The following is a 27,357-nucleotide window of genomic DNA, read 5'->3' on the forward strand; positions in this document are numbered from 1 at the left end:
AAGTACATTACATTTACCATTGCAATGGCAGCAATGTCCTCCCCTAAGAGCAGAAAAAAAGTTGGCTGTTGTTTCTGGTGTGCAATTGCTTGGTCAATTCAATTAATCCTCCTGCTGCTGCCAAGATTCAGCTATTGCCCAAGTGATAATCCACACCCTAGTCTTTTCCACTGAGACTCACTCATTTACAAAATCAGTATTGAACACTTGCAGTTCCACATATGTGAGATGGCTGACAATGTTTATTAAGGATAGAAACAGCATTGTGTAAGGACAGAAGCTTAATGACAAGCCATTCACAGCTGCCAGTTCTCAGTTCTTCTACCATCAGACTGGCATGCGCTGGGATGATGGATTGGAAACAGAGAAAAACAACAACACGTTTATAAAGCCAGTCAGCTTGTTCAAGTTAGTCCAGAGGGATGAACACATTCAGTCCAATTTTTGCCAGATATCGCTTCTAATAAAGAGGTCAGAAAGTGCATTGGCCAGCAGCCAGATCTTGTCAAATTTGTCCCCTCCTTCTTTGCTAGTGAAAAATACCTTGCAGGCACAGCACACCAGGTCTCACCGTTCCACCCCCAACCTCCTCAACTGCCTTCAGGGCTTTAATGGCCCTTTTTCTAATCTCTGGCAATCAAGTCAATATGGGAGTTTGTCCTCTCCTGTATTTTCCTTTGACCTTTGTCTGGAGCCAAGCAGAATTTTTCTGACAACTACCCTTGTAATGAGGGTACCTTGATTATAGGCATTACTGTGATTTCACTCTGTACCGGCATATGACACTTAGCTTTTCTTACCATGATTAGAGCTAGTCAGTTATCACAGTTATAACCACCTCTCAGCAAAGCCATCTGCTTTCCTGGAAAAATCATTCCGAAGGATCACTGTGCACAATGGATAATCCTGGCCACCAACAGCCACAGCTTGTAAATAAGACACCTCCTCTTCCTCATTTCCCCCCATTTAATTCAAAACTTAAGCACATTTAAAAAAAAAGTTAGAAAATACTGCTATGTAAATATAATTTTTAAATTGAGAGGCTAGAGACCCATCTTTTTAAGTCATTAAAAGAAAAATATTAACAGTTCTGCCTTATCTGCTATAGATACACATGTGTGGCCAGTTGACTGAAATATGACCATCCTCTGACCTCAGACACATGAGGAAACACATGCAAAATGTGGTCAGTTTGCACAAGCATACAGGGACAAAATCAGAAAGGCTAAGGCATAATGTGAAGTAAAAGTAGCAGGGAGCTTTAAAGATGACAATAAATCATTGCGTAATTGCATTAGCAGTAAAAGGAAGAGCAAAGAAAAGGTTGCTCCCCTGCGTGGCAGTGAGGGAAGGATATTGACAGATGATGCTGAGTAGACCTAAGGCTTAATGGTTTTCCCTTTGCATCTGTCTTCACTGAAATGGTTGACTGCAAGCAGATGACCAGCATAATTGACTACTACCACCAGTAACAAAAATATCTTCAATATACCAGCAAAAAAAGTAGCTAGAAACTGATTAAGGTAGTTGGAGCTCATCTGACTCACAAAACTGTCTGAGGCAGCCTCAGACTTTTTCAGCAACTAGGAAAACTTGTAGAGGACAGCTAATATACTAAAAAACTAGGAAAAGTCAAACATACCTCAGAAAAGGAGGAGAAGACTCATCAGTTTAACTTCAATCCCTGCTTAAGTAAACTACTAAACTACTGGTAAGCACAATGGGACAAGCAGTAGCCATCATAGAGTTATCAAGAACAGATGTGGTAAAGTCAGTCAGATTCCCTTCTAAAACACGGGAAATGGCCTTGTGAACAGAGCAGAAACTTCCCCTGGCTAAGAAAAACAGCTATGGGATGGATGCAATAGGTTGAACAAGGCTGCTCCTACAGAGTACCTAGAGAATAGGTTCACAGTCACCAGAATGGACAGATGGAATTTACTCAGGGTTTTTCATGATTAATTAGGACACAACTGAATCTGCAGAAAACCCAAATGAACAAACTTTGGAGGAAAGCATTAACATTTCAACTGTTTTTGAAATACAGCGTAGAACTCAAAAACAGAATTAACTTAAATAACAGCAACTAGAAGGTAATTTACATAGTTAAAATAATTAAACGCTCAATTAAAAGTAGAGAAACAAAATCTGTGAGTTGCTTTTTCAGGAATGGATCTGGAAGTTCTACTGGTAACACATATGAGTCAGCAACATCAAGCTGTTTGGGAAAGAAAAAGACAGAGTGGGGACATAGCAGCAGTCTGCAAATACCAGAGGAAAAGAATAATGTGTTAGGTATTTAACTGAATCAAGAATAATTGAGTTAAGATACCGTGAGCAGGGCAACTTCCTAAACAAAAGGCAGTGGAAGACTCTCATAGGATGCTGTAGAGTTTATTGTAAACTTAAAAAAAAAAAACAAAACCAGGATGAAACAAACATCTTGCAGGAACGGCATACCATGCAGATCCTACCTTGAAAAAGTGACATGGTCTCTCTTAAAGATCTGTAATTCTGCACCTACATAGAAATTTTACATACATGTATTTTCTATTTATTGGTTCTACAACAGCTGAGAAATATAACAAGGACTACATTTTTTTTTTTATTTAAAAAGGCTGCCCATCATCTCTAAATTAAAGAAATGTATCTACATAATCAGACAGTCTTAATTTTCTTTCTCCTTCAACAATCACAGCCTATCTGCCAATTAGAATATGTGATAGTACTTACTGTCTCTCTGAAGATCCCCCCTCCTCAAATCAGAAGAGATGCATGAGAATTTCAAAAACGTTTAATGAGCTACAACCCAGGAGGGCTGCAGTTAAAAAAGAAAAAAAAGGTGAAGGATAAAGGTGATAAGGTGATTACTTTAAGTGCCCTAATATATTAAGGAGAGAACATTATGCTCATTTTTATAAGGAGTTATATTAAAGAAGGCTATTAAAGAAGGCAGCAAAATACAAATGAAGAAGTAAAGAAATGAAAAAATGCAGGAGAGAAAGTAAATATTATGCATATGAGCAGGTGAAGTGCAAACACCAATTTGAAATCAAGTGACATTGATGAAACTAAAGGAGACATTAAAATTATTTCCTCTAACCTTGTGGAATCTCATATATTTCACCCCCATCCTGCCTGATCACCTGACCTTCTTGATTCACCCTTTGTCTTTCCAAAGTGAAGACACGTCCCCCCAGCAGAGTATCTCAAACCTGCTTTCCTGGATGTTGCAGTAAACAAGTGAAAATCCTGACTTACTTTGAGTTTAAAAAACTACAAATTATCTTACTTACATTTCAATGGAGCTTTCAGCCTACTCTGCAGTTAATGGTCTGCCACATTTTAGGGTGGAGGGTTTGTCTGCTGTGCTTTCTTTAAAGAGTATGTTTTAACCAAAGGATAATGTTGCAGGTAAACAGTCAGCATAGGTCTGCTTGTCTACAAAACAATCACTACCTCGACTGAAGTTTTTTGTCCTTATTTTCATGTCTAAATCAAGGGTCAGTGACCCCAACAGTGGAGGATCACCCAAATGAGCAACTGAGACTGTTACCCTGCTGGGAACCATGTTGCATCAAAGAACATCATTGCTGTCTGAAAGAAAAATGGATATTAGTTTCTCTTTTGCATAACAAAACTGGCCAGAAAGGCTGATATTTACACCTATGACAACAGGACCCTGATCATTAGATTATTCTAGCTCTAATCTCCTATTTAGCTCTTCTGCTGGACTGAAGTAGCAAGGAAGAGATCATGATATTCAGCTATTGCTGAAACACAACGCTGCTGAAACACAAGCTCCTGCTTTCATCCCTCCTCACTTTAAGAGCTCTGGTTTCCTCCTTCCTGAAGACTTGCTTGGACCATTTCTTCCCATACATTTTTTCCCCAACTGGAGAAAATTTCAGAAAGCAGCACTGGTAGGTAACATCTGAATTCTGCAGTCAGATGCGTAAGGAGCAGCTGCTCCCATGTGTGCAAGAAACAAACAACACAGGCATACCACATTTCAAATGGTACCATATACCATGAATCAAATCAGTCATTCCCAGACACTGCAGACAGAAACTGGAGGTCGAGCTACAATACTTTGTTACCAGTTGGTTGAGCTGAGCCTCTCCACCCGCCATGCTCCTCTAGCTGAAGTCTAATAACAAAAGGGGCACAAAACTCTGCTGCTAGCTCTATTTCAGGTCCATTTTTCTGCATTTCTAGAGTACTACATATAAAATAGCCTAATCTGGGAGTTGGAAAATGAAACAGTATGAAGTGAAAAAAAACCCCAATGAAAAACCTCACAATAAAGCAAGGATTATGTGAAGCTCATACACCAAAGATCAAAGAAAAGGAAAAGGGAAAAAAAAAATGCAAACCAATAAATAAAATAGCTTATAAGTCAATATCTTAGCTTAGGACCCTCAAATTCACACCTGCAACACCTCTGAGGATTCACTTCTAAAACCTTTCTGGGTTGCAGTACTGAGAGCACAAATGTCTAGCAGGGGCAGAAACAGAGCCAGGGGTCCCATAACTCATAAAAAGTTTGTTCTAGTAACTGGTTACAAAATAAAGGTTGTAGCTGTGGTGTGCAGGGATGATCGATCTGCCTGTTATGAATGTATGTATCACTAGGTGTCTTTCTGGCTAGTCAAATACTTGCTGCTACATTTAAGAATTAGAAAAAGGAGTAGGATTAATGCCTTGTTTTACTGTCAGAGTCCTGTAGTACAGCGTGGAAAACCTGATAGGTTTTGACTTCTGTTCAATTCAGCAAAAGTAAGTTCAGCAAGTTAGTAACTATGGTACAGCTATTTTAATACTCAAATAAATCTTTGCCACAGTGACTCTGCCACTAAAGGAAAGTTCATATGACATCAGAGGACACGCTGCTGCCTTAGCCTAAAGTTCTTGGCATTTTAAAGTGAAACATTTTAGTGCTCTTACTTTAAACTGGTATGTCTAAGAGAGCACTGAATTTATATGATCTACAAGACACCTTAAATTAATTTGTAACACAGAATATTATAAAGACCACCTAAATTATGTTTTTACAGTATCTTGCAAGGGACTTGGCTAGACCTTGCCCAGCTGCAATGTGTTGAATCACTATAGAAAAACAATAGAGAAAATATGCTTTTTAGCATGATGTCTTAAAATCTCTATAATTGCAATATGTAGCTAGAGAATATGTCATGTTTTGCTTGAAAAATTACTCCAGTAACTATTATTCTACAAAGACTTCAATTTACATAGCTCCCAAAGCCAGTATTTTTATGAAGTGGAACTGGCCTGAAATGTTTTTTCCAAAGTTCAATATTTGCATGCTTCACTTCTGTATTCTCTTCCAAAAATTACTGCCATTTACTTTTTTTTTTCACATCCTGGACCCTTATCCATCATGTAAAAAAACACTGCCAAAAACAATGCTACAAATCTCAATGAAACTGAGACAAGCAGACCACATCACAAAATAAGTGAGAATGAGAAACATATTGCTCTAATTTTCTGATCACTGAGGAGTTTTTCCTCTGTTACATGATGGGAAGAAGGTGAAAGTTTTAACAGAAAATTTTATAAATTACTTATATTCTGAATGTTTGCAGTAATAATGGTTTTGGAGGTAACACTTTCTCTGAAAGCTGTTAAGTGGCATCAAAATACAACAGCAACAAAAGTAAAGGTGAAACTTTGAGTTATTTCAAAAATACAGATATCTCTTAGACAATGTAAGAAACAAAAATCATTTTCTTATCAGAGTATGTTGTCTTTTTTCCTTAAAGTAAGATGAAACTGCTCACTGAAAATATTTTGCTTAAGGGGGAAAAAAGTTGGGGTTTTCCAATAAAAATATTATGGTCTCTCTGGGAAATCTGGAAAGACACCAAGGGTGCCCTGCTGTTCAGCCCCCTACTCCATCTGATACTTTAACAGTTCCAGATGGCCTTTACTACAGGATGACCTTCCCTCTATTCTTTTATTATGACCTTTGGGTCACAAATTATCTATAGGATGCTGCTGTCATTCTGTAAGACACTGCTGTACTCTTTCATCTAAAGAATAAAGATGCTTAACATTAAAACTCATCTTTGTTAGGCTGACCTTCCAATGATGATCAAACCAGACAGTTATTCCAATCAATGTCATTGCTGCAGAAAATATGTTTCATTTTTTGCAACACTGACATTAAGAAACTAAGGCACAGTTTTAAATCAAATCACTTTTGCAATCCAGCTTGGCTAGAGAGCATAGCCTGTTATATAAATATCAAAAATATTGCTGCAACCCTTCTGATGAGTTACATTGATTAGAAGGATGTGGTGGGTTTGTTTTTTGTAAATTATTGATGTGGTTTTCATCCCAATGTCATTGATAGGAAGTAATAAAACTTTATGTAGGTTTTATAAATTATTTGTCTTTCTCTATCATCACTAACAGAACACATTGAACTTACATAGGAAAATATAATAAATAGTCCCAATGTACTAAATAAAGTAATAAGGTTAATTTCTTTCCTGCTGTCAGTAAATTCATGTTAGCAGTCTCTCGTCAGCTTGACATCAATTAATGATTTTAATTCCAGACTCTTGTCACAGTACTCACCACCCTTTCGTCTAATTAAAATGGATGATGCATGATGAAGGGAAAACACAAGACTTCTGTTCTTGTTGTAACATTTCTATTCATTAGTATACTTTTACAACAAAGGGCTTGTGGCTTTAATGGTACTACAGAAGGATGAAGAAATGTTTATTACATGTTAGAGATAAAGACCCATATACCCTTAGGAAAATACAATACAGGAAGCATTTTATGGAATAACCAAATCCTTCAAGGAGGGGAAAAAAATCCGTTTTATTTTAACTATTAATGAGCAGGCAGAATGTTTCCCTCTAAATTTAGGACAAATAATGCGTGAACGACACCCACTCTACTCGCAGCCTTGTTTACACCCGCACGAAAAAAGTGCTGTCAGCCTGTTGACTGCGCTCCAAAAGCAACAGCAAATCTGTCAGAGCAGGACAGACGCCTGACCCGCCTCCCCGGGCACCGCGACACCGCGCTGCGCCCTCCCCGCCGTGCGCCGGCAGCATCGTCTGATCTAAAGCCCAGAGCCGTGCCGGGCAACCCACAGCCATGCCGGGCAACCCACAGCCATGCCGGGCAACCCAGAACCTCCCCGGCCGCCCAAAGCCCAGAGCCATGCCCGGCCGCCCAAAGCCCAAAGCCATGCCCGACCGCCCAAAGCCCAAAGCCATGCCCGGCCGCCCATAGCCCACAGCCATGCCCAGCCGCCCACAGCCATGCCAGGCCGCCCACAGCCATGCCAGGCCGCCCACAGCCAGGCCGCCCACGGCCATGCCCGGCCGCCCACAGCCATGCCATGCCGCCCACAGCCATGCCATGCCGCCCACAGCCATGCCAGGCTGCCCACGGCCAAGCCCGGCCGCCCAGCAGGGCTGTCCCCAGCTGACACCGGCGCCGGGCGGGGCCGCACGGAGCGGCCCTGGCGGAGCTGGGCCGGGCCGGGCCGGCAGCGCCGAGCCCGCAGCTCCCCCTCCCGGCCCCGCCGCTCCCCAGGCACCTCCCGGCCGGGAACTGGCGGCACTTGGGGCACAGCGACGGCAGAATCACGTAAATGTAGCTCCCTTTGTAACCCAGAGGAACAAAAGGTCACGCTTTCCAAAATAGAGAGGGGGGAAACCGGCTCAGCAGGTGGTTTCTGGTCCAGACGGGATCTATGCGCATACACATACACGGCGCGGCACCGCTCTGCCGTGTTAAAACTGTCCTCCGGCAAGCACAGCACAGGCTGGGACTGTGCAGCTGCCGTGACAGAGCAGAGCGAGCCCCCGGCTCCACAGGCCCCCATCTGACCGCTCTATCGCCCTCCCAGCACCTCCGAAGCCTCTGCCACAGCGCTTCCACCAGTACAACACTTTAATTCTCTCCCAAAAGGTTTCTCCTTATCTCCTCAAGACTGATCCTCCCAACACAGGTGTTTAAGCACTTGATTTTGCATCCATTTCAGTGAAAGTTGAGGAAGAATACAATTCTAAGATTAAAACACTTTTAGGGTAACACAGGGATTTATAGAACATTAGTAAAGCTCTTAAATCAGTGTATTAACCAAACAGAGAAAAGATCCTCTAGACTTTGCTTCCAAGAGGAAGAACTGCCTCTAGAGGCGGATTACAGCATAAGCGCTGTTTGCCCATAGATGGATCATGAACTCTGAATCATGAGATTACATGAGAATTGCAACTTTCATCTTTTAAGCATTATCCAGCAGTGAAGCATGCTGGATTCAGATAATTTCTTATAAACTTCACAAAGAGGTACGTTTAATTCATTCCTCTGTTATCTACTACTCGGGTACAAAGAGTAAAGTTGTTCAGGTCAGGGAGAACTTTCTTTGCTGGAGGAAGTCAGTCCAAGGCTGAAGATCAGCAGCACACATGGTCTTGCCATGTGTGCCAAGAACTGCACATGCCTGTGCTAAAGAAGGGAAAACCACAGGCAAAGGGTTTGGAAAGGTTTTGGATTTGCTAACAATTTATTCTGTAACGAACACAAAGTTTAAAAGGAAAGAAAAAGAATGGAGGAAAAAAGGGAAAAAAAAAAAAAAAAGGAAATAGAGGGGAAAATGCAAGGGTGTGGAAGAGGGAGAAACAAAGGTACCAGAACCTGCTGTTTGGAGGGATGTCTCTCTCCAGCAAGAAATACTAGTAACAACCAGAAGAAAAAAGCAGTAGGTTTTTTTAAACAATTATGTCTTCACATATCCTAAGAAGGAGACTACACTAAAGGGCCTTTAAGAATTCAGAAAACATTTCAGAGCAATCAGGTTGCAGGATATCAATGGACACACTGGCCAAATATTGAGCAAACCTACCCTGGAAGACCCTCAAAGACCAGATGTAGAGGGTTTCTAGACTGGAAAGGTCTCAAAGACCAGATGTAGAGGGTTTCTAGACTGGAAAGGTCTGTGGGCTTCTAGAGGTTTAGATGCAGCAGCACAGCACAAGGTGACCACCCATATGAACTGATTCTTCTTGGTCACTGACAAAAGTTTCAAAATCTCCTTTTAAGTCTATCCAACATTGCAATGCTTGTGCAAAACTATAAGCAGTTGGAAGCATCTCTAAAAGCTTAAAATATTCCACACATCTCCAGTCTGCAAAATCCAAAGGATCTTAGGAAATATGCAAACCCCAGGTACACCAGGAGACCCTGGATTTGATAAAATACCTATAACAAAACCACAAAGGACCTAGGGCTGTTTTCTCAGCCTATCCATGTGAATGTAGCATCTCAGTGGTACCCACTTTGAGCAGTAAAGTGACAGACAGACAAGATGACCACACAGCAAAGAGGAGCTCCAAATTAGCGTATATGTAAAAGAGTTGTGATCTGGCACAGGACCAGAAGTAACTGAATTTGGTTCTTATTCAGCTTCCTCAAGACTCTAGTACAGACTCTTAGGAGACTCAAGGCCACAGTCAGAAAACCTATTGCCTCATCTTGCCTCAGGTTTTTGACTGGTGCCACTGCTGGGGAGAACCCTTTCTAACAGCACAGCACAGCCCAGCCAGATTTTAAGATCAGTGCTTGGCAGATACTCAAGGATAATGCAAGCAGATTTGTTTTTGTGCAATAAACCAGTGTTAAAGCACAGTTACATGGGGCAATGTTCTATGGCCTTGGATGAACTGTTGTTCCAACATTTGGATTTGGATTTACACATAGCAAGCATTTTACAGAATTTTTGGTAAGACTAGTGGGTGGTCTCCTCAAGTACACTCCTAATTGTTCCAGTATTCCTTGTAATTGAAAGTTGGATGTATTTTCAACTAGATAACTTAATTTTTCATTCAAAATTACTTTAAGATTGTCAGTAAACATGCACCATATACATATATGTATCCAACATATATAGGATGTAGATTAAGAGAGTCACAGCTTAAGAGATACACTCCTTAACCAAAGAATCACAGAATCAAGAAATTATTATTAATAATATGTTTATAATATATATATATTTAATAAAGGCCATTTTATTCATTTAATCATGGTAAATTGAAGAGCATTAATTTTCTTACTTGTCTCATAATCCATATGGATGCTAGTTTTAAAGAAAATACTACTGTAAGCACAATACTATTAAAATTAATAATTCCATAAAATTGTGGGCATGATTGATTTTTTTAATGGGCTGTTCACTTGTTCTCAGATCCCCCCAAGGATTTTTGCTCCTAGCCTCTCATACATAGTAAATTCATTAAATCCAACCTATTCTCTCAAAGCATTGCATCATTTTAGAGGTATACAGTATCAAATACCAAGTAAAATAGAACAAGTGAATTGCACTGCTAAAAAAATTGAGGAGAAAAAAAAACCACAGAAAACAAAGTTAAAATAGCAGCCATTATGAGCCAACACTGACAGTAATATTTTTACTCTGTCTCCTAGTAAGCATTTTGAGGGATTGTTCAGTTAATTTGCAAGAGTACTCTTCATTAACAGCATGTATTTAACATCATTATTTTACAGGATCAAAAGGAAACTCTGCAATCTAGCTGCAAAAGTGTTTAGTCTCTATGGACTAAATCAACATCTGAATTTTTTAGAAACATAAGGAAGCACCTCACACATTCGGTTGCTATTTTATTATCTTTTATTAGTTGTACATGCGACTGCCCCAAAGAAGTTGCATTCTCTTATAGACATAACACAAAGGAAAGCAAATACACAGGGAAAGAGAATAATGGGAGGAGAAGGACCCATGTTACTGTAACATCAAGCTGTTATGAAGTTCTGGCACATGCATTTTCTGCAGTTTCAGTGAACACATAAAATTGTTTTTATGACACACGAGGAGTGAGATTCCAGGAAAGATTCAAATTGGTTAGCATAACTTGATGGACAGGGATTAGGATTTGCTCCATGCATTGGGGGCTATACAAATAATTTCATAATTCTACCTTGGTACCCAGCGTGACTATTGCAACCTCTCTTACATCATCACATGGACAGTCTATACTCTGACCATTCTTACTGAGAGAGACAGAGAAACACAGAGAGACAGAGAGAGAGAATGAAGAGAGAGAAAATGTTACTAACTCAGGCGTCAAGTCTTCTTTTTATAAATGTATATGGCTGACTTTTTGGAAACCTAATGTTACTAGGAAACTGTAAGGGGCAGCTGGGGCTCAGCAGTGTGTGAAGCCAGGGCACAGTGCAGTGCTTGTCTGGCCAACCATCCCCTGCCCTGAGCTGGGCAGAGCAACCGAGGCAGCTTTCCATGGCTCTGCACCCCTGGCATGAGCTCTGCAGCTGCTCTATCCATGTGAAGGGAAGTTGGCTGCACAAACACCCTCATCACTTGTTTCCTTCAATTCCAGCCTTTCTCTTTACCATTTAATCTGCAAGAACTTTACTTTTAAAAACAGGAACAAATTTAATGATCCTGTCTCACTTTTGTTAAAAAAGAGAAAATAAAAAACAATCAGGCTAGCAAAAAAACATGCAGGCACTGTAATCCAACCACCTTCTACAATCAGAATGGATGGACAAAGACAAGAATAAATTTTTACATTGATTTATGATAATATATCTGCTAAAGAGTAAAAAAAAATCCCATGATATAATCTAAACAGATGGTCACAAATGATAAAGTTTCTGGAGTTTAACAAGTTAAACCAATAAACACACACTCCCAGCCTGCCTTTACTGTGAATCACTCAACCCTAAAAGAATTGAAAGCAAATCATTTTAGGTATAACTGAGGAGTCTACACAAGAGTTACTGTGGCTTTCTATTCCTTTCTATTCTGCTGAGCTGTTAATGATGAAGCCACCATTCACGAACTTTTGTTCTTATCTGCAGAAGACTAAGGTGCATATAGAGATAATGGTTAAAGAGATCATTATGACCAATTAGTGATATCTCATCTAAGGACAAAAAAGTTTCTGCATCAATCCTAAAGGTATGGCTGTGCTATAGCATGATTTTTATCTAAATAATTCTAATGCATAGTTCACTTTTACTGCTAAGTGTGTCTGAATCTATTTACCATTCAGTAATCAAACTTTGTAAAGTTTGTCTCCTTACTAATGTCTGCTCCGAGAGGCTGTCTCTCCACTCACATTTCCCAGTATAAGTTAACTGATAACCTAAGCTTTTCAAGATTTTGACTAAATTGATCTGAGAGACACCAGAGTCTAGGCCCCAAATATCTAGGACTACAAGAGACAGGATGGAAAGTAGACTGGAAATATTGAGAAGAGCATATAACATATATATTATATCATTTTTTTTATGTTAAGGGAAGCTGTCAAGGAAAAATAGAGGTACTCACCACTCATTTTTACAATTAGCAGTTTAATATACATATCATTCCATAAACAGACTGCATGGCACATAAATAGACTGGACTCCAGTGACAAATATACTAGTAAGTATAATTTTTAGGCTTCTTCTAAATTTATCAATGAAAAAATCTAGATATGCAAAACTCTGAAGAAAAATACAAAACATACTTCATTCTATATAAATATTTGTTTTCTGAAAATGTCAGTAAAATCAGTTATAGAATATATAGAGAAAGCATTTCATTTTATTATTTCAGTCTCCTCAATAAGAAAGGGAGCTCTGTGTCTATAAAAGATGCTTAACACAGCCAAAGGAGCTGTTCATACTAATGTCCAAAATAAATCCAGCTTTGTCTTGTTATTTTAAGTATATAAACATATCAATATGTGGAAAATTTCACCAGTGAAAATTGAACTTCAGTTATTTAATTTAAAAAGCAAACTCTCTCTATCAAGGTTTAAGCAAATACTGAAGTCTACCTCTCCTGTTCTTGCTTCATTCGTATTCTCTCCTCTTCTGAAGAAAGAGCTTCCTGCACTTTTATTTTACCAGTTTTCTCACTCTTGTCATCTTTGCGATGTTTGCCAAACCTGTTAATAACACACAAAAAAAGAATCTAACTTGTGACATGAACAAAACTGTATTTTCCTTCTTCCATGACAAAGAGAGTTCTCCAAGAAGGACTGCTGGGAAACCGGGAAGGGAAAGTGCAAAGTCCTCAGAATCTCAATTTTTAGTATTTTCAGGCTGCTTCTGGGTTGTGGTTCTTTAACACAAGGGTTTGGTGTTTATTTAATTTTTATTTTCATTTCACTCCTCTTAAAAGTTTATAGAATTCCTCATTAGAGAATAGAACAAACAAAAAATAATAATTGGACCACATTTTTATGGCAGGATTTTGGGGCCACTATTCTCAAACAGACAGTCAAACAGTGTTTTAGAGCACTATCTGTGCCCAAAGACACAGACCAGGTTTGCATTAAGCAAAGGCTTCCCCAGCTACACGAGGGGAGAGAGGGAACTGCAGGTCCGGCAGCTCCCGGGGCAGCACTGCCCCCCACACCCCTCCGGGGCCATTTCACCACACAGAGGACACCATTCAAAATTGCCAATTTATTCTTTTTTAGCACCGGGGGTTCTTAGTTAAATTTTATTACTCATGACTCCTTCCCCAGGGGTGTTCCAGTGTGGGAGAGATGGAGCTGTCTGGGCTGCCCTAGACAAAGACTGGTGCTGCCAACCCTGACCTTGCCCTCTTCACATCTCCTCTTCCCCTCTAAAGGCTACGTTTCAAATATATTAGGTTTCTTCCATATCTGCACATTCAACTGTTTTCTTTAAACTTTCAGGGAGTGAAGAATTTGGAATTTGAGATACTCAGTTATTATTAGGACAAAATTATTCATATTTCTTAAGACATTTCTGACCTATTCTGGAAGGAATGACTTTCATATAGAGTAAACCAAACAAACACTTTAATATAACCTTTAAATAGATCTAAACTTTAGATGGAAGTTTTCTATTTAAAGGAGAAGGGCTAACGCGTATCTGTTAAACAGTATATATACCAATTAAAAAATGTGGCATCATTTATCACACCAAAAGCAGTAAGAATTTTACTTTTTTTTTACCAAAGGCTTATCTAAGAGCTGACACTGGCACTTCACATTCAGGTTCACATCAAAAGTGTAATTAAAGCACTTTACAATCAAACATGTCTAGCAATAGTGCTGACAGGACACCACAAATGCTCATGGACAGTGAAATAAACCACAGAGTTCTTAAAGCTTCCTTCAGACCTGTTAATATCTTTAAAATATTTAAAGTTTACCAGGCATTTAAAATATTTTCCCACTTGTTCCTTTTTTTCTAGGACAAAGCCATTGTGTGGGTTGAAGACACACCACACAGCAACCATGCAGAATGATTGATTTCTGGCCATTCAATCAAGAGATACTATTTATATTGTATAATCATGTTTATGACTCTTAGGACAGCTCTTTAAAACCAAAACACAAAAATACAGCATAGGAGCATGTACATAAACTTTAAAGTGTGTGCCCATTCTTCACACAGATTACTCATTTCCAAAGTAACTCAGGCATCTGAAAACTAAATCTGTTTATTAATAACCACCTGAGAGGGGATAGGCAGGGGACATGATGGGGTTAAAAAATGCAAAATAGGGTGTAAAGTTAAAGTGTCTGATTTTATACTGTTATATGTAAAACTGACATAAATTCAAACTGAATTTAAATTCATAAAACTGAAATTAAATTCAAAACACCAACATGTGTCTTTTAAAATATCCACCTATTTATTAGAGTAATCAAAATCATACAAAGCATTTACATATATGGCACAAGAGATTCAAATCAAGTTCTGGATGTTGCACACCAGACAAAAGAGATTGTTTAATTTAAAATAGCCCTAAAACCTCAAAGAGGAGTTTTGGCAGAAAAACAGTGGAACTGAGCCACTCTACCCTGAATCACAGGGAGTGCCTGAGGTGGCAGCATGGGTCTGACTGACAGAACATGCAGAGCTGTGAGGAGACAAGCAACATATGTGGCACTCTAGCACAGCATCTCTGGGATGCTCACATTTGCTTCAGTCGCCTGTCCTTCCTCAACCCATTTAAAAATGTCAGGCAAAACAAAGGAATCAAATTCTGGAGTACCCAGTTTATTTTTGAAAAAGAAATCACGATTTAAAAAAATGGCAGGGGGGAAGAAAAAAATTGAATTAGTTATTGTCCATTAGGTTTTGGCAGCAAAACAGAATTTCTGCCACAATAAATCAATTAATTAAAAGTATGAACAGATATATAGTGAAATCAATGCCTTACTAAAAAAACAAAGTATACAGAAATTTTCTAGTAATCCTTATAAGCAATCTAGTAAATGTCTGGTCAGGCTGCATGATTGTGAGGAGAGTGTTTCTAACATTAACATGTAATGCAAACCTAGCAGAATTCAATGGTTTGAATTTGCAGATCCAACCACGCAAGTCCAGAGCACACAGAGCTCATGTGCATTCCCACAGAGGCACAGGTGGGCATCACACATGGAGCACTTGGAGCAGCACCAGGGCTCAGTTTGCTTTGAGTCATGAGCAAGTTGTGGCAACAACCCTTCTTCTCTTTCAGGGTTTTCTTCCAATCGTCCGGGAATTAATGTTCCTTCTGCCCCCGAGGACCATCCTGATAAAGATCTCTGGAAGACAGCTCTGGTTCTTTCCCAGGCATTTCAGAGGATGGCCATATTGTTCCCACTCTGACTGGAGACTTCCCAGTGCCCATCTCTGACAAGCTCAGTGGTCATCCCAGCAGTGGACAGCCTGGCAGAGTATGAACCATGGTGGTCTTGCACAGGTGTGTTCTCTGGACTTTGTCACCCGCAGAAGTGATCTATCTGCCATAATCACCACTGCCTGTAACAAGTTCAGCAACATTAACTGCACTGTCCCTACACTGGAACCCAGAAAAGCAAACACCATCCTCCCCCCTCCCTGATTGTTTCATGTTCATTGCCTTCATGTTTCTAGCTCAATGCACAGTTGTGTTAATTGTGGCTAAACAATCATAAAGCTTTGAGAAGATGCTAAGACAGCATCTCAAGAAGACGCTGAGAGAGCCACCAAGCACTTGAGAAAGGTGCTGAAAAAAACTCTGATGGAGATACATTTTTACACCCCCACACACCTCTTTTATTTCTATAGGGGCAGTCAACACTCCCCACTACAAACATAATTCTAAGTCTTCGGTAAGATTATTCTTGCTAGTAATAACTGTGTTTGTTATTTACTGCTATTAAAAGTGTTTGCTTCATGAAGTATGATTTACAGTCATAATGAAACCCACAGCCCAAATCAGCATCCTCTCCACCAAATTTATAGCAGACATTTATAAACTATTTATTTAACAGTCAGATTCAAGCTAAGTTTAACTACAGAAATGCAACATCCAGCAATGCTAAGGCACACCATTAAAGCCAGCTGTTAAAACTCTGTCAGCTGTACTGTGGTGTGACTACACTGGTGTCAAGATACTGAAAATCACCTGTCCTGATTTCTTCAGGTAGATGTTTCCTACTCATATAAATGATGTTTTCTTTTCATTAATATTAACCAAAACAAGACACAGAAATAAGACTATTCAGATCACTGAAATTCAAGCAGTCTATGTAATATCCCTTCGAAACACCAAATACACATCCCACAGTGTCTGCCTGTGCACTGTCTCCACAGCCAGAGGTAAAGCCCTTTCTGCTGTTTGGTGGCCCTTGTTTAGTTGTGTGAGTCAAAAGTCTGGATCAGGTTCCTGGAATTACTCCCGGTATGTACAACACTCTGAATTGAACACATTGGCTCAACACACAGATCTGGCTTACCTATATGAAAGTTTCACCTCCTTTCAAGTGCGACTTGTCTAGTCCCTGACTTGCCCCATGAACATTTTGTGTTTGACACCTTCCCTGCAAGCCACCAGGCTTCATCATTGTGAATCTTACCTCTTTACTGCTCAAGTACTCAAGAGGAAGGAGAGGTGGAATTAGGATGTACATCCCATATACGACCCACGGCAAATTTGGAACCTTACTGCTTATAATACTATTTTTTCCATAATCCATATATTGAAAGGCCTGGCACACCCACATTATAAGTTCTCCCTCTGAAGTGACTGCTCACTTACTGAGAACAGCCTAAGACTGAAACTTGCAAAGTGGAATCAAAGATATCTCCTTTGTAAGGCAGAAATCATCAATTTGTGCTGTGTCAGAGAGACTCTAGACTTCTGCAAGGCCTTGAGGACACAGGCAAGTGCTGTGATCCCAGCCCTCGCTGCTCCCTCCCCAGAGGCAGGAGCAGTTCTCTGCTGCGTGCAGCTGGTTAAGAGTGCCTCAAGCACTTGGTGATTTTCAGGCGCTTGTCTGAAGCTGAGATGGTCTCATTCTCACTGCTGGGGGGCTGGCTGCTGGGATACTTGTTGCAGCTCTTACAAATGCAAATGAAATGACAACTTTCCTTCTGATACAGACATGAAAACTCCATCTCTCAGCATCTGTGCACAGCAATGCTCCTTGCATTAGTGAAAAGGAGGACAGTGCTTAAAACAAAGGTAGAAACTACTAACTTTGGAATTAAAACCCAAAACCATTCAGAAAATGAGCATCTGTGGCACTGATGTTCAGACAGTCTTGAGAATCTAACCCCAAGCTCTTTTCTTTTGCAAGGTCTGGTGCCAACAATTTGACTGTGAGCTATAAAAGCCCAGCCTAAATCACTGCACAAAATACCAATGCACAGACACAAGCTACTACATGATGTGCAACCAAATCTCACACACTGCTGCCTCCCCAAACTACCATATTCATGAGGAGAACAGTTCTGGTGCTGAAGTTTGAGCTGCACCAGCTACTCTGACGCACCTGCAGCCACAGAAGCACAACATTGACCTGAGCACCACTTTCCTCAATCTCAATTCTTAGAAGCAGAGCACAGATTATTTTATCTCAGAGCAGAAAATAAAAGAGAAAAAAAGGAGTGCACATTTTCCTCCAAATCTCAAGTAGTAAAAAAGTTACCATTCTGTTCATAAATATCCTTTCACAGATACAGTTTAATACTTCTTTGACATGAACTGTATTGTTATAGAATGATCTCTTCATAATACTAACAATGTTTACTTCATGTAACAGCTTGTTTATTCAACAGCTCTCGCATTTAAATTCTGTTATGAAAAGTATGGCTAAAAAGTTTAATTTTATTTTGTAGCTGCACAAGCAAAGAAAAAAATTCTATGACTTATTGAAATACAGGTTGTAAATTAAAAATACCCTGTCTGTCCAAGAGTGTGAGAAATTGATGAAAGAGAGCAGCTGAAATCTTGTTCACTCTAATTGCCAAGATACTCCAGAGTTCTACTTATTTTATATCTTCTTAATTCTCCTTTTACATTAAGGGTTGGATAAAGTTTCAAGTGTAAATGCTCAAAGTCATATTCACAGATCCACAGACTTAATCCTCAAATTCAGCCAACAACAGGAATCCCAGTAAGTGAATAAATTAAAAATTGTAAGAGGAGCATCTTTTAAATGTACGATCTCTAGTGCATAACAGCCAAGTCACGTCAGAGGAAAGGACCACCCTCAGACCACATGATATTGGTTTGTCACATTATTATTAATGAGAAGATGAGAACACAGACCTGTAAGCTTGACCCTCAAATAGGAAATCTCATGAACTTTGGTTAATCTAATCAAACCAAAATGAATACCCAAACCTCTGTGTCAGCTGGCTCACTTTCAAGCTTACTTGCTTGAATGACTGTCACCATTAGGAGGTGACCTAATCCAAAGTCTATCACACTAACCAGAGAGGCACTGACTAACAGGTGCCTTCAGTGGCTTTGGGCCAGTGCATCAGAGCAACTGAACAGTATGAGGCTCAACAGAGAAGACAGCATAGAACAACATCTAAAGAACTGGCTCAAGCTACAACACGATGCCATATATATTAAAAAATATGTGAAATGTACATAAAGTACAGATGAAGACATAAAGAACATGCAAATGATTTTGCATAAATAGATATGAATACAGATAGAACATGTGAAGCAAGAAGGATGCATGAGTAACAACAGAAATTCCACATTTACAAGTTATCTCAAAAATAGATTCAGTTTAAAAGACTATATATCAGCATCCTTGATACAACAAAAATAATATTCGCATAATCTGCTAAATGGATTTTACTCTGATGCGTTACTGATGAGATCATTGTAGTCTGCCAAATCATCCACATATTTCATTAGAATAAAGAGCTACAGAAGAAACATGCATTAGTTGATTAATGAAAAAAACACAAAAATTGATTGAGACAGAAGTTCAGTAGCATTATGTTCCTTAATAGAAAAAAGACCATCATTAAAAATTAACAATTGGTAAGTGTCTTGAGCTATTTTGTCAGTGTTTTCTAGCTTCAAGGCATGCTCTTTTTCCCATAGTAACAAACAGTATTCAGACACACACAAACACACATAACCTAAACACTGCTTGAATGATTTTGCAATAATTTCTTTTACATCCTGCTGCACCAGCAAAATCATAAGATTTGTACTGCAGCATATTATTGGGATACACGAAACCATTCTGTTGCTGGAAAAAAAAAAACCCACAAAAACAAAGATTTAACATAGCACACAAACAAAAGCCACCCTCCTTAGTGATGACCTGAAGGTTTAGAAGCCTTCCATTCCAAGCAAAATTGTGCAAGTACTTTTTTTTAAAAACATGTCTTTAAATGTAAACAACATTTACATATCGGCAATGGAATTTTAGAAATAGCCTGTTATCACATGTTACTAATCAAATTAGCAGATCCAATTCTACTTGTTGGGAGGGAGTGGAATGACTGATGGAGTGACTCAGCAGCAGCAGCACTGTCCTGAGATGACACAAAAGCACTGATGTGCAGGCACCTTGGTGCAGGAGCTTGTGGGCATAATTAAAACAGACACTGGTAATTTCATTTTTTCCATGGATTTCCTTGCCTATGTTAAAACTGGTAACGCAGCAATCCTTCTGGTGCAACATTCAGTAGAGGATCCCTGCCAGGAGGGCTCCTGGAGCACTCTGCTGTCACAAACCAAGAAAAGCACATTACAAAAGGTCACAAGTAACTCCTGAAAATGAAGAATACTCTAAAAAAGTACACCTGTATTTCTTCAGGCCAGTGAGGTTTGCCTTCAAGAAATAAAGAAACGTGCTCAGCCACAAACACAGAAATTTAAAGCAGTAGTACCAAAGTAGCTATTACTGCAAAGTATCAGCCCTTTGAAGTGCCCACCTTGGGCCTGAATACTCTAAAGCATGTGAAGGTCTTCTGTGTTTTATTCCCACATTTTCTCGCAGCAGCCTCTGTATCACGTTCCACACATTAAAAAGCCATTTTTCAGCCCCGTTCAAGGGGGTGTTCTAGTACATCTCACCAAAGTTTACTCAAAAAGAACAGACAGGACAGAGCATTTATCGCAACACTTTGTGTACAACAGCACCGGTGATTCCCACAACAACTTCCTGGAAAGAAGTGGAAACAACATATGTGATCCATAACTGCTTCCAGCCAGTGAAACGTAATCTGCCTGTCTTTGTGAGCCAGTATCCCAACTTCAAAGAAAATGGGTAAGATGCCAAACTAGAGACATGTCATGAGGCTTCATTCAATTATTTTCATAAACAGTTTTGATAACATTTCCTGAAAGGCATGACACAACAGGCAGAATATTATTCACACCAAGTCGCTCTCTTTTCACAACTTAAGCATTTGTAATATTTACTTCCAGCATAAAATGGTGGAACTTTTAAAAACAGATTTCTTTTATGGAAAGACCATCTGTTTGCAAATTTCTAAACAGAAGATAATCTTCTTGCATTGCTACTCGTGATTGCCTGAAGCTAGTTGGAGCCATGGACAACTCTAATAAATAAATGAAAAAATAAATAAAGCACAAGAAATCAGAAGAAAAGCCCTAACAACTACTTCAAACTACTGTAGTTGAAATGTAGGCTGAGAAGTTCAAAGAAAGTACGAAAAATTTTACAATTATACTATTGGAAAGAAAGCAGCAAGATAGCAGAGATGTCCAAATCTACTCAGTAAGCAATACCACAGCATAGTAAAAGTCACCATAAATAATTCATATTCATGGTGGTCAGACAAAAACTGTTAGACTGGGGATTGTGGCATCCCTGAAGGAGTCAGGAATATCAAAAAAATCTTCTGCTTAAGTACAATTTTGTTAACAGTCATCAGTGATGGGAGCAACCACAGAAGCAGTACATGACATTTTAATGGACATTTCATAACAGTCTAAGCATTTTAAAATTTGTGACCGAATTCTTTAATGCTGTGCATGTATTCAAAAAAGAGAGTAGTTATTGACCACAGTTACTTGGCCCAGTCTTAAATTTGATACACTGCTACAAGTGTGCTACTTGTCACTGAAGAAAGTAGCTCATACATGCGACCCAGCCAAGCTAATTCAGTCTTTTTATATAATATATATTAATATGTATTTTATAAATATATAATCTCAATCAGCAACATATCCTTTTATATTGTGATTTAATATACTTAGAAATTCTCCTGTCACCCCTCTCACACAGAATGTGCCCTTCAAGATGGCAGTGCCCTGTTGTAAAATGCAGTACTGGGCAGTAAGTTACTAAACAGTAACTGAAAGACTGTAAGTACAAATTGCAAAAACAAAGTAAAGCCTCACTTACAGAGTAAAGAGAAGATTCCTGAAAAAGCCTGTGTGAAGGCCTGCAGTATGTTAACTCCCAGACAGCATACATAAAAGCACACATAACAACTCTCTGCTTTGCAATACATAATACCATACATAGGGATAACAAAAAATTCCCGCAGCCACTATTAACAAGTTCCTAACAACCTAAAGTACAGTGTAGTCACTCTTCTATAACATAAGCAATTTTTCTGTGAAGAAGTAAAATCCTACATCCTACTGGGTGCCAGGTTCAGCCCCATCTCTGGCTCATATTGTGCCAAACAGGTGACACCACCTTACCCCAGCGTTCCCACCTGCCCACAGCTGCCCTGCAGCCACGCAGAAGCTGGGCAACCTCTGCTGTTGCATTTGTCACACTCCACAGAGGAGTGTAAAAATTGTGGACCCATTTAGGTATGAACAATACTACATTGTATGCCTCTAATTACCAGTGTCCACTAAGGATCCTTAGAGACAGCATTTAAACCATGGCTACTCAGCAATGCGTTCTCTCCACAACTATACTTCTAATTCCTGCTCTGTTCATTTTAATGCATTATTGTTTCCAAATACAATGCTTCAAATTGCAAATTATGTCTGGCTCAAGGGCTGATTATGAGAAACACTAGCACTTCTGCCGCTGTGTGAATAACTCTGATAATAATGAGTGATTGACTGAGCTCCAAGAAGTCCAAATGATGAGAAGGGTCAATTTGAACATTTTTATTAGCTTCTTTTGTTAAACCTAACACTTTGCCAGGCCAGAGACAAATACTGCATCTGGTTACCATGATTTTTTGAAACCCTACAGAAGTACAATTTAGAAAATGGGTACTGGTCTAAAGGCAGACCTTATAAGAAATGGTAATGAAACATAAAAACCCACCCATTTTACTGGCACTCAAGAGATGGTAAAAAAAAAAAGAGAATAAAAAGTTGCAAAGGAAATTTGCTTCAAGACTTTCCTTCCAGAAAAGGAAAAAAAGTCCCTCAGTAATGCTAAGAAGCATCACAGCTCTATTTTACAACCAAAACGCTTTGCTTAATAGGCCTGCCTTAGGTAAACATGAGCTACAACATGAAAATCACTAAAAATGCTCACTAAGCACATGCAACAGCAGAGAAATTAGGACAGAAATGTAATACACAAGCTAGTTAGACCAGGAAATTGCAGTAACATTATTCCAAGAGCTTAAGTCTTGCACTTGTGCAATTACCCTGTGTAAAATCAGCAAAAGTTAACATAGACACACAAAAAGTTAATCAAAATAGTTGCAGTTCATCTGGAACCTTCCAAAGATTATATTTTCCCTAAAGATCTCATTACCTAGAAATGTTAATATGTCAGTCAGCACTTTTTCTGTCAGTTACCAGAGGTCTTTGTTGATCCACAACTCCTAGAAAATAACCTCTGCTGCCTAAATTAAGCAATAGGTGACGCCTCTGTATCTTTAGCCTCTCATTCACATATTTACACTTACAGGAGGAAGAGAAGCAAGACAATTTCCAGCAGAAGACCACAGTCAACACTGTAGGATCTGTGGGACAAGTCTAAACAAAATATTTCAGAAACCAGACAAGTGTGCAGCTGTCATTCTCTTCTCAGAGGATGCCGACAACACCAAAAAGCAAAAATCACCTCACTGAGCCCTAGCACCCAAATGCTGATGGCTTTAGGTTACAGTTTAGGGTCTCCTGTCTCATTCTGGGTATCACAATGCCACTAAAGTCTCCTTGTGGCAAGTTCAATTCTATAACCAAATCAATAATGCCAACAGGACACCTTTACAAGCTACCCTAGAACACAATTCATTTAAGTGCCCTTGAAGCGTTCAAGACCAGGTTGGATGGGATTTTGAGCAACCTGATCTAATGGAAGATATGCCCACTCAGTAGGGGTTAGAACTAGATGGTCTTCAAGTTCCAACTCAAACCATTCTGTGATTCTATGAATCTACATTATCATAAAAAGCAGGGAGCAAAAAATAACAGGCACATTATTTTGAAAGTTTGCTACAAAGATAAGGCTATGGCACAGGGACTTAGCCTGAACCAAGGCTCTGGGTAATAAATATTAATATGCCAATGCTGGCTTCACATACATCTGTCTCTTCTACCAGCTGATATTCTGCCCTGCAGCAGGCAAATTTAGTTTGCACATGCTGTATCTTCTGGGTGGAAAATGAAGAGCAAGACCTTGCACTGCAGCAGCAGCACCAGAACAAACCATCTCTGGAGCAGATGCAATAGGACTCAGGTGGATCATTGCTGGGACAGCAGTCTGACAGCACATCCCTGCAGCAGCTGCTTCCAGGGCTTGCCCACAGCTACCTGGAGCCCTGGAGATGCCTGGCATCCTGTAGCTGCCAGTAGTCAGAGCTTGAGCTGTCTTCATGGTAACTGCAGTTGAAATAACTGTGTCAATTATGATTTATGCTGCTGATTATTTTAGGGCCAATCTGGGAGCTGAGATTTTTTTTCAGATTCAAAATATGTACAAAGCAGGACTTACTCAGGACTAGTTATAAGCAAGAGATGCGAGGTGGTGAGTTGGGTTTGGCTGGGGGTGGGGTGGATTTTTGTTTTTGTTTTGGGAGGGTTTTTTTGTTTTGGGTTTTTTTGTTTTGTTTTGAATTGTTTTGTTTGGGGTTTTTTGGTGGATTTTTATGTTGTTGTTCCAGCCACCATATAAATAAGCTCCTAGCACAGAAAGTCTAAGACCTGGACCAGCCCCATGCACACTGACATTTTTGTTCTCATTTCTACATGCTCAGGCACTATAGAAAGCAAATGACTAGGCCTGTATTTATTTAGAAATCCAGACAGATGATGTTTAAAATAAACCCAGACTTGACTTCAAAGATATCCGGCTCTTGAGATGTTCTTCTTGTTCTTCTTCAAATGATAACAGCTCTGCTCACACTCCATGCTGCACACAGTATACAGCAATCATCACTGCCATTTCAATATTTCTTTAGAAAATGTAGACTAAAATAAATCTTGAAAAAAACCCCCAACAATTAAAATGGCACTGATTCTTCACATTTCCTTTAACTTACACAAGCAGTTTTCTTCCTTTGGGGTTATAAAAGGCAAACAGAACTAGCAAATATTTGGAGCTCTACAGATGATACCTGGACTCCTAATGGTTACAGATTATAATATTGTTGGTATCATTATCGACTCAGCAACATCAGAAGAATTAAATACTTTAATTGTCACACTACATCTGAAACTCCTGCTTGTGCCAGCATGTTGTGCTCTGAATTTCAGGATTTTGGCACTATGTGTTAAAGACAACGATAGCAATATATAACAACATTGTGAAATATTTGAGATTTATTTGTGGTATGCTGCTGTTGAAAGGTGTAATAGCAGTTCAGCTTGCATACTAAACACCTGGTGTTGAATATGCTAGAGGCACTTACAATCTGTATAAAAATATCCTTATATTATTGTAGTACTAAAACTTGCTGATAATGATAAGATTCTAGATACATTTTTGTTATTTAATCTTCTTTTTCAGATCTTTTAAAGCTAATCCATAAACTTTGTCACTGATTAGACATTTTTTTACCAAGCATTACTTATAACAGCATAGTATGAAAGAGAAATTACATATATTTTCAGTGATTCATGTATCCAACATCCATCCAGCATTCATCCACCTTCAAACTAAACAGCATTATCTAGGAGCTCTAGCACATGTTTTCAGCACACATTTATTTCATATTTATACAATACTGGAAAAAAAAACCATCAAAACCCTAGACCTGGAGACATTAGCATGGATCAGGTACTATCCTATTTTTAAAATGAGAAAATAGTTCCTCTTGAAAGTTTAAGCAGCTTGCCAAACTCCAGGAGTTTTTTGTATTGCAACCACAAAAAACATTAGGACTACCTATGCAGATTTCATTGACAAATCTAAATCTATGAAGCTAATAGTCAGTTAACACTGACTGAAGCAGTTATTTATAACAGAGAATTTCTCTACCAATACAGCATTTCCAACATACTTTCAACACAAAATACAAACTCTTTAAAACAGCCATATCAGTAGTATGCTGTTACATTTATTGAAATTAGTGAAGTTCACCAAGTAGTTTCATGAAACTATACTATGTTCTTTTTCCTTTTTGGACCAGGAGCTACAAGACTGATAGCAACAAAGTCCTGAAAAAAATGTTAGCATTTGTAGAAACTAAGAATTTATCTTCTGCAAAAGCAAACATTTCAAAATTTACTGTTAACCACATCATCAGCTAGACCAAACATACACTGTAAAACTAGTTCTTGAACTCATTCCAGCAGGGTCTATTTTATAAACATCTACAGCCCTTTCTGGCACTTCTGCTTATTGTAAGTTTGCACAGAAGTGGTAAAATTTAATACGTGGTGGAACACTACATTAACTACTGAAATGTTATTGCACATCAAAAAGGTTTACAGCTACTTTGTAAACATGCTTACCTGAGTGCCATAAAATGCTGACATAATGAGACAGATCTACTGCAGTGCACTGCAATCAGGTCTAAGCACTTGAAATGCAAAAGCAGCTCCTTGATAGAGAAGTCATTTACACAATCTTTAAAAGACATTTTTGTATATGGCACACTTCAAATTTTGTAGTATTTCAGAATTAGGTAAATATACCCCAAATTATCAATAACAGGACAAACTGCCAGGAACATAATATGCACACACACTGTGTTTCACTGTGTTTTCACTTCAGCACAAAGGAACTGTCTCAAGAAACCCCTGAGCTACAGATCACTGAAAGTCTGGAAGACCTAGGAAGAACTGTATATGGTCACCCAGTTCTGGTATCCCACCCTTGGGAGCTACTACTGCTCAGTGTCAAAGTACTGGCAAACAGGGACTTCCTGGGTATCATTTAACTCAAGTGTGACCAAATTCTTATGCTCTTACATTAAATCCTAAGGAATCAACCAAACATGAGTGGATTTAAAAATAACCATTTCTTCCCCTCCAAAAGCAAAATAAATTTCCTCCTTTTATGACTGGCTGAACTACAAATGCCTGAGGTTTTACTTAATATATGTACTTTGGGATGAAAATGAAAAGTATAACTATTAATACAACACTAAGTTTAGATATTTTAAAAAAAATAGGTGGCATTTTCTGGTGTAGCATGAAATAAAAAGGAAGACTTCTGCGAACTGCTTCTTCCCCAGTTCCACAGAAAATAATCACCCTTTCTAACTCAGTGGCTAAAACACTATTACCACATCAGCCAATCAGCTCAGTATAATAATAGTTGCCAGTTCAAGAGAATTTAGAGTAAGATGCTTGGAAGCACAATGAAAAAAAGTGTCTTTATAGATAAGTTCTTCCTTAACATTTAGCATGTCATGAATGTCATGCGTCTCAAATACAGGCTCAGGTATGTTACTTCCTATACTCTTGGGGTCCTGTGAGAACAGCAGTCCCTGAAAGTAACAGCATATCACAAAGGTCCTTTAAAATGTCAAATTTTTGCATGAAAATCTTATTGTACATCCACATGTTCTTAATTCATGAGAAGGATAAGTACATGCTGATTGATTCACATTTTTGTACCAGCAATTATTCAGTGTCTCTTCTTCCTATCTTACCAAGGACAAATACTTTTCACCGGGAGAGTGGTTAAGCATTGGAACAGGCTGCTGAGAGAGGTTGGCGACTCT

The 27,357-nt window shown here is 39.0% G+C and overlaps 1 protein-coding gene across 14 annotated transcripts in view; it reads right to left on the reverse strand.

The window, feature by feature from the left end:
• PARD3 (par-3 family cell polarity regulator) overlaps nt 1-27,357 on the reverse strand; it is a 446,220-nt gene that overhangs the window by 102,654 nt on the left and 316,209 nt on the right. For 11 of the 14 annotated variants that reach the window (XM_088052266.1, XM_014248576.2, XM_088052257.1 and 8 more), the window contains one exon: nt 12,855-12,965. The exons of the other annotated variants lie outside the window; for them this stretch is intronic. In XM_088052266.1, the coding sequence (XP_087908392.1) occupies nt 12,855-12,965 (111 nt within the window). The remainder of the gene's footprint in view (nt 1-12,854; nt 12,966-27,357) is intronic. 14 annotated transcript variants of the gene reach the window in all.

This window comes from Pseudopodoces humilis, chromosome 1 (genome assembly GCF_049639895.1).
Source record: "Pseudopodoces humilis isolate 2021_Gansu_Grassland_sample_001 chromosome 1, ASM4963989v1, whole genome shotgun sequence".
Lineage (NCBI taxonomy): Eukaryota > Metazoa > Chordata > Aves > Passeriformes > Paridae > Pseudopodoces > Pseudopodoces humilis.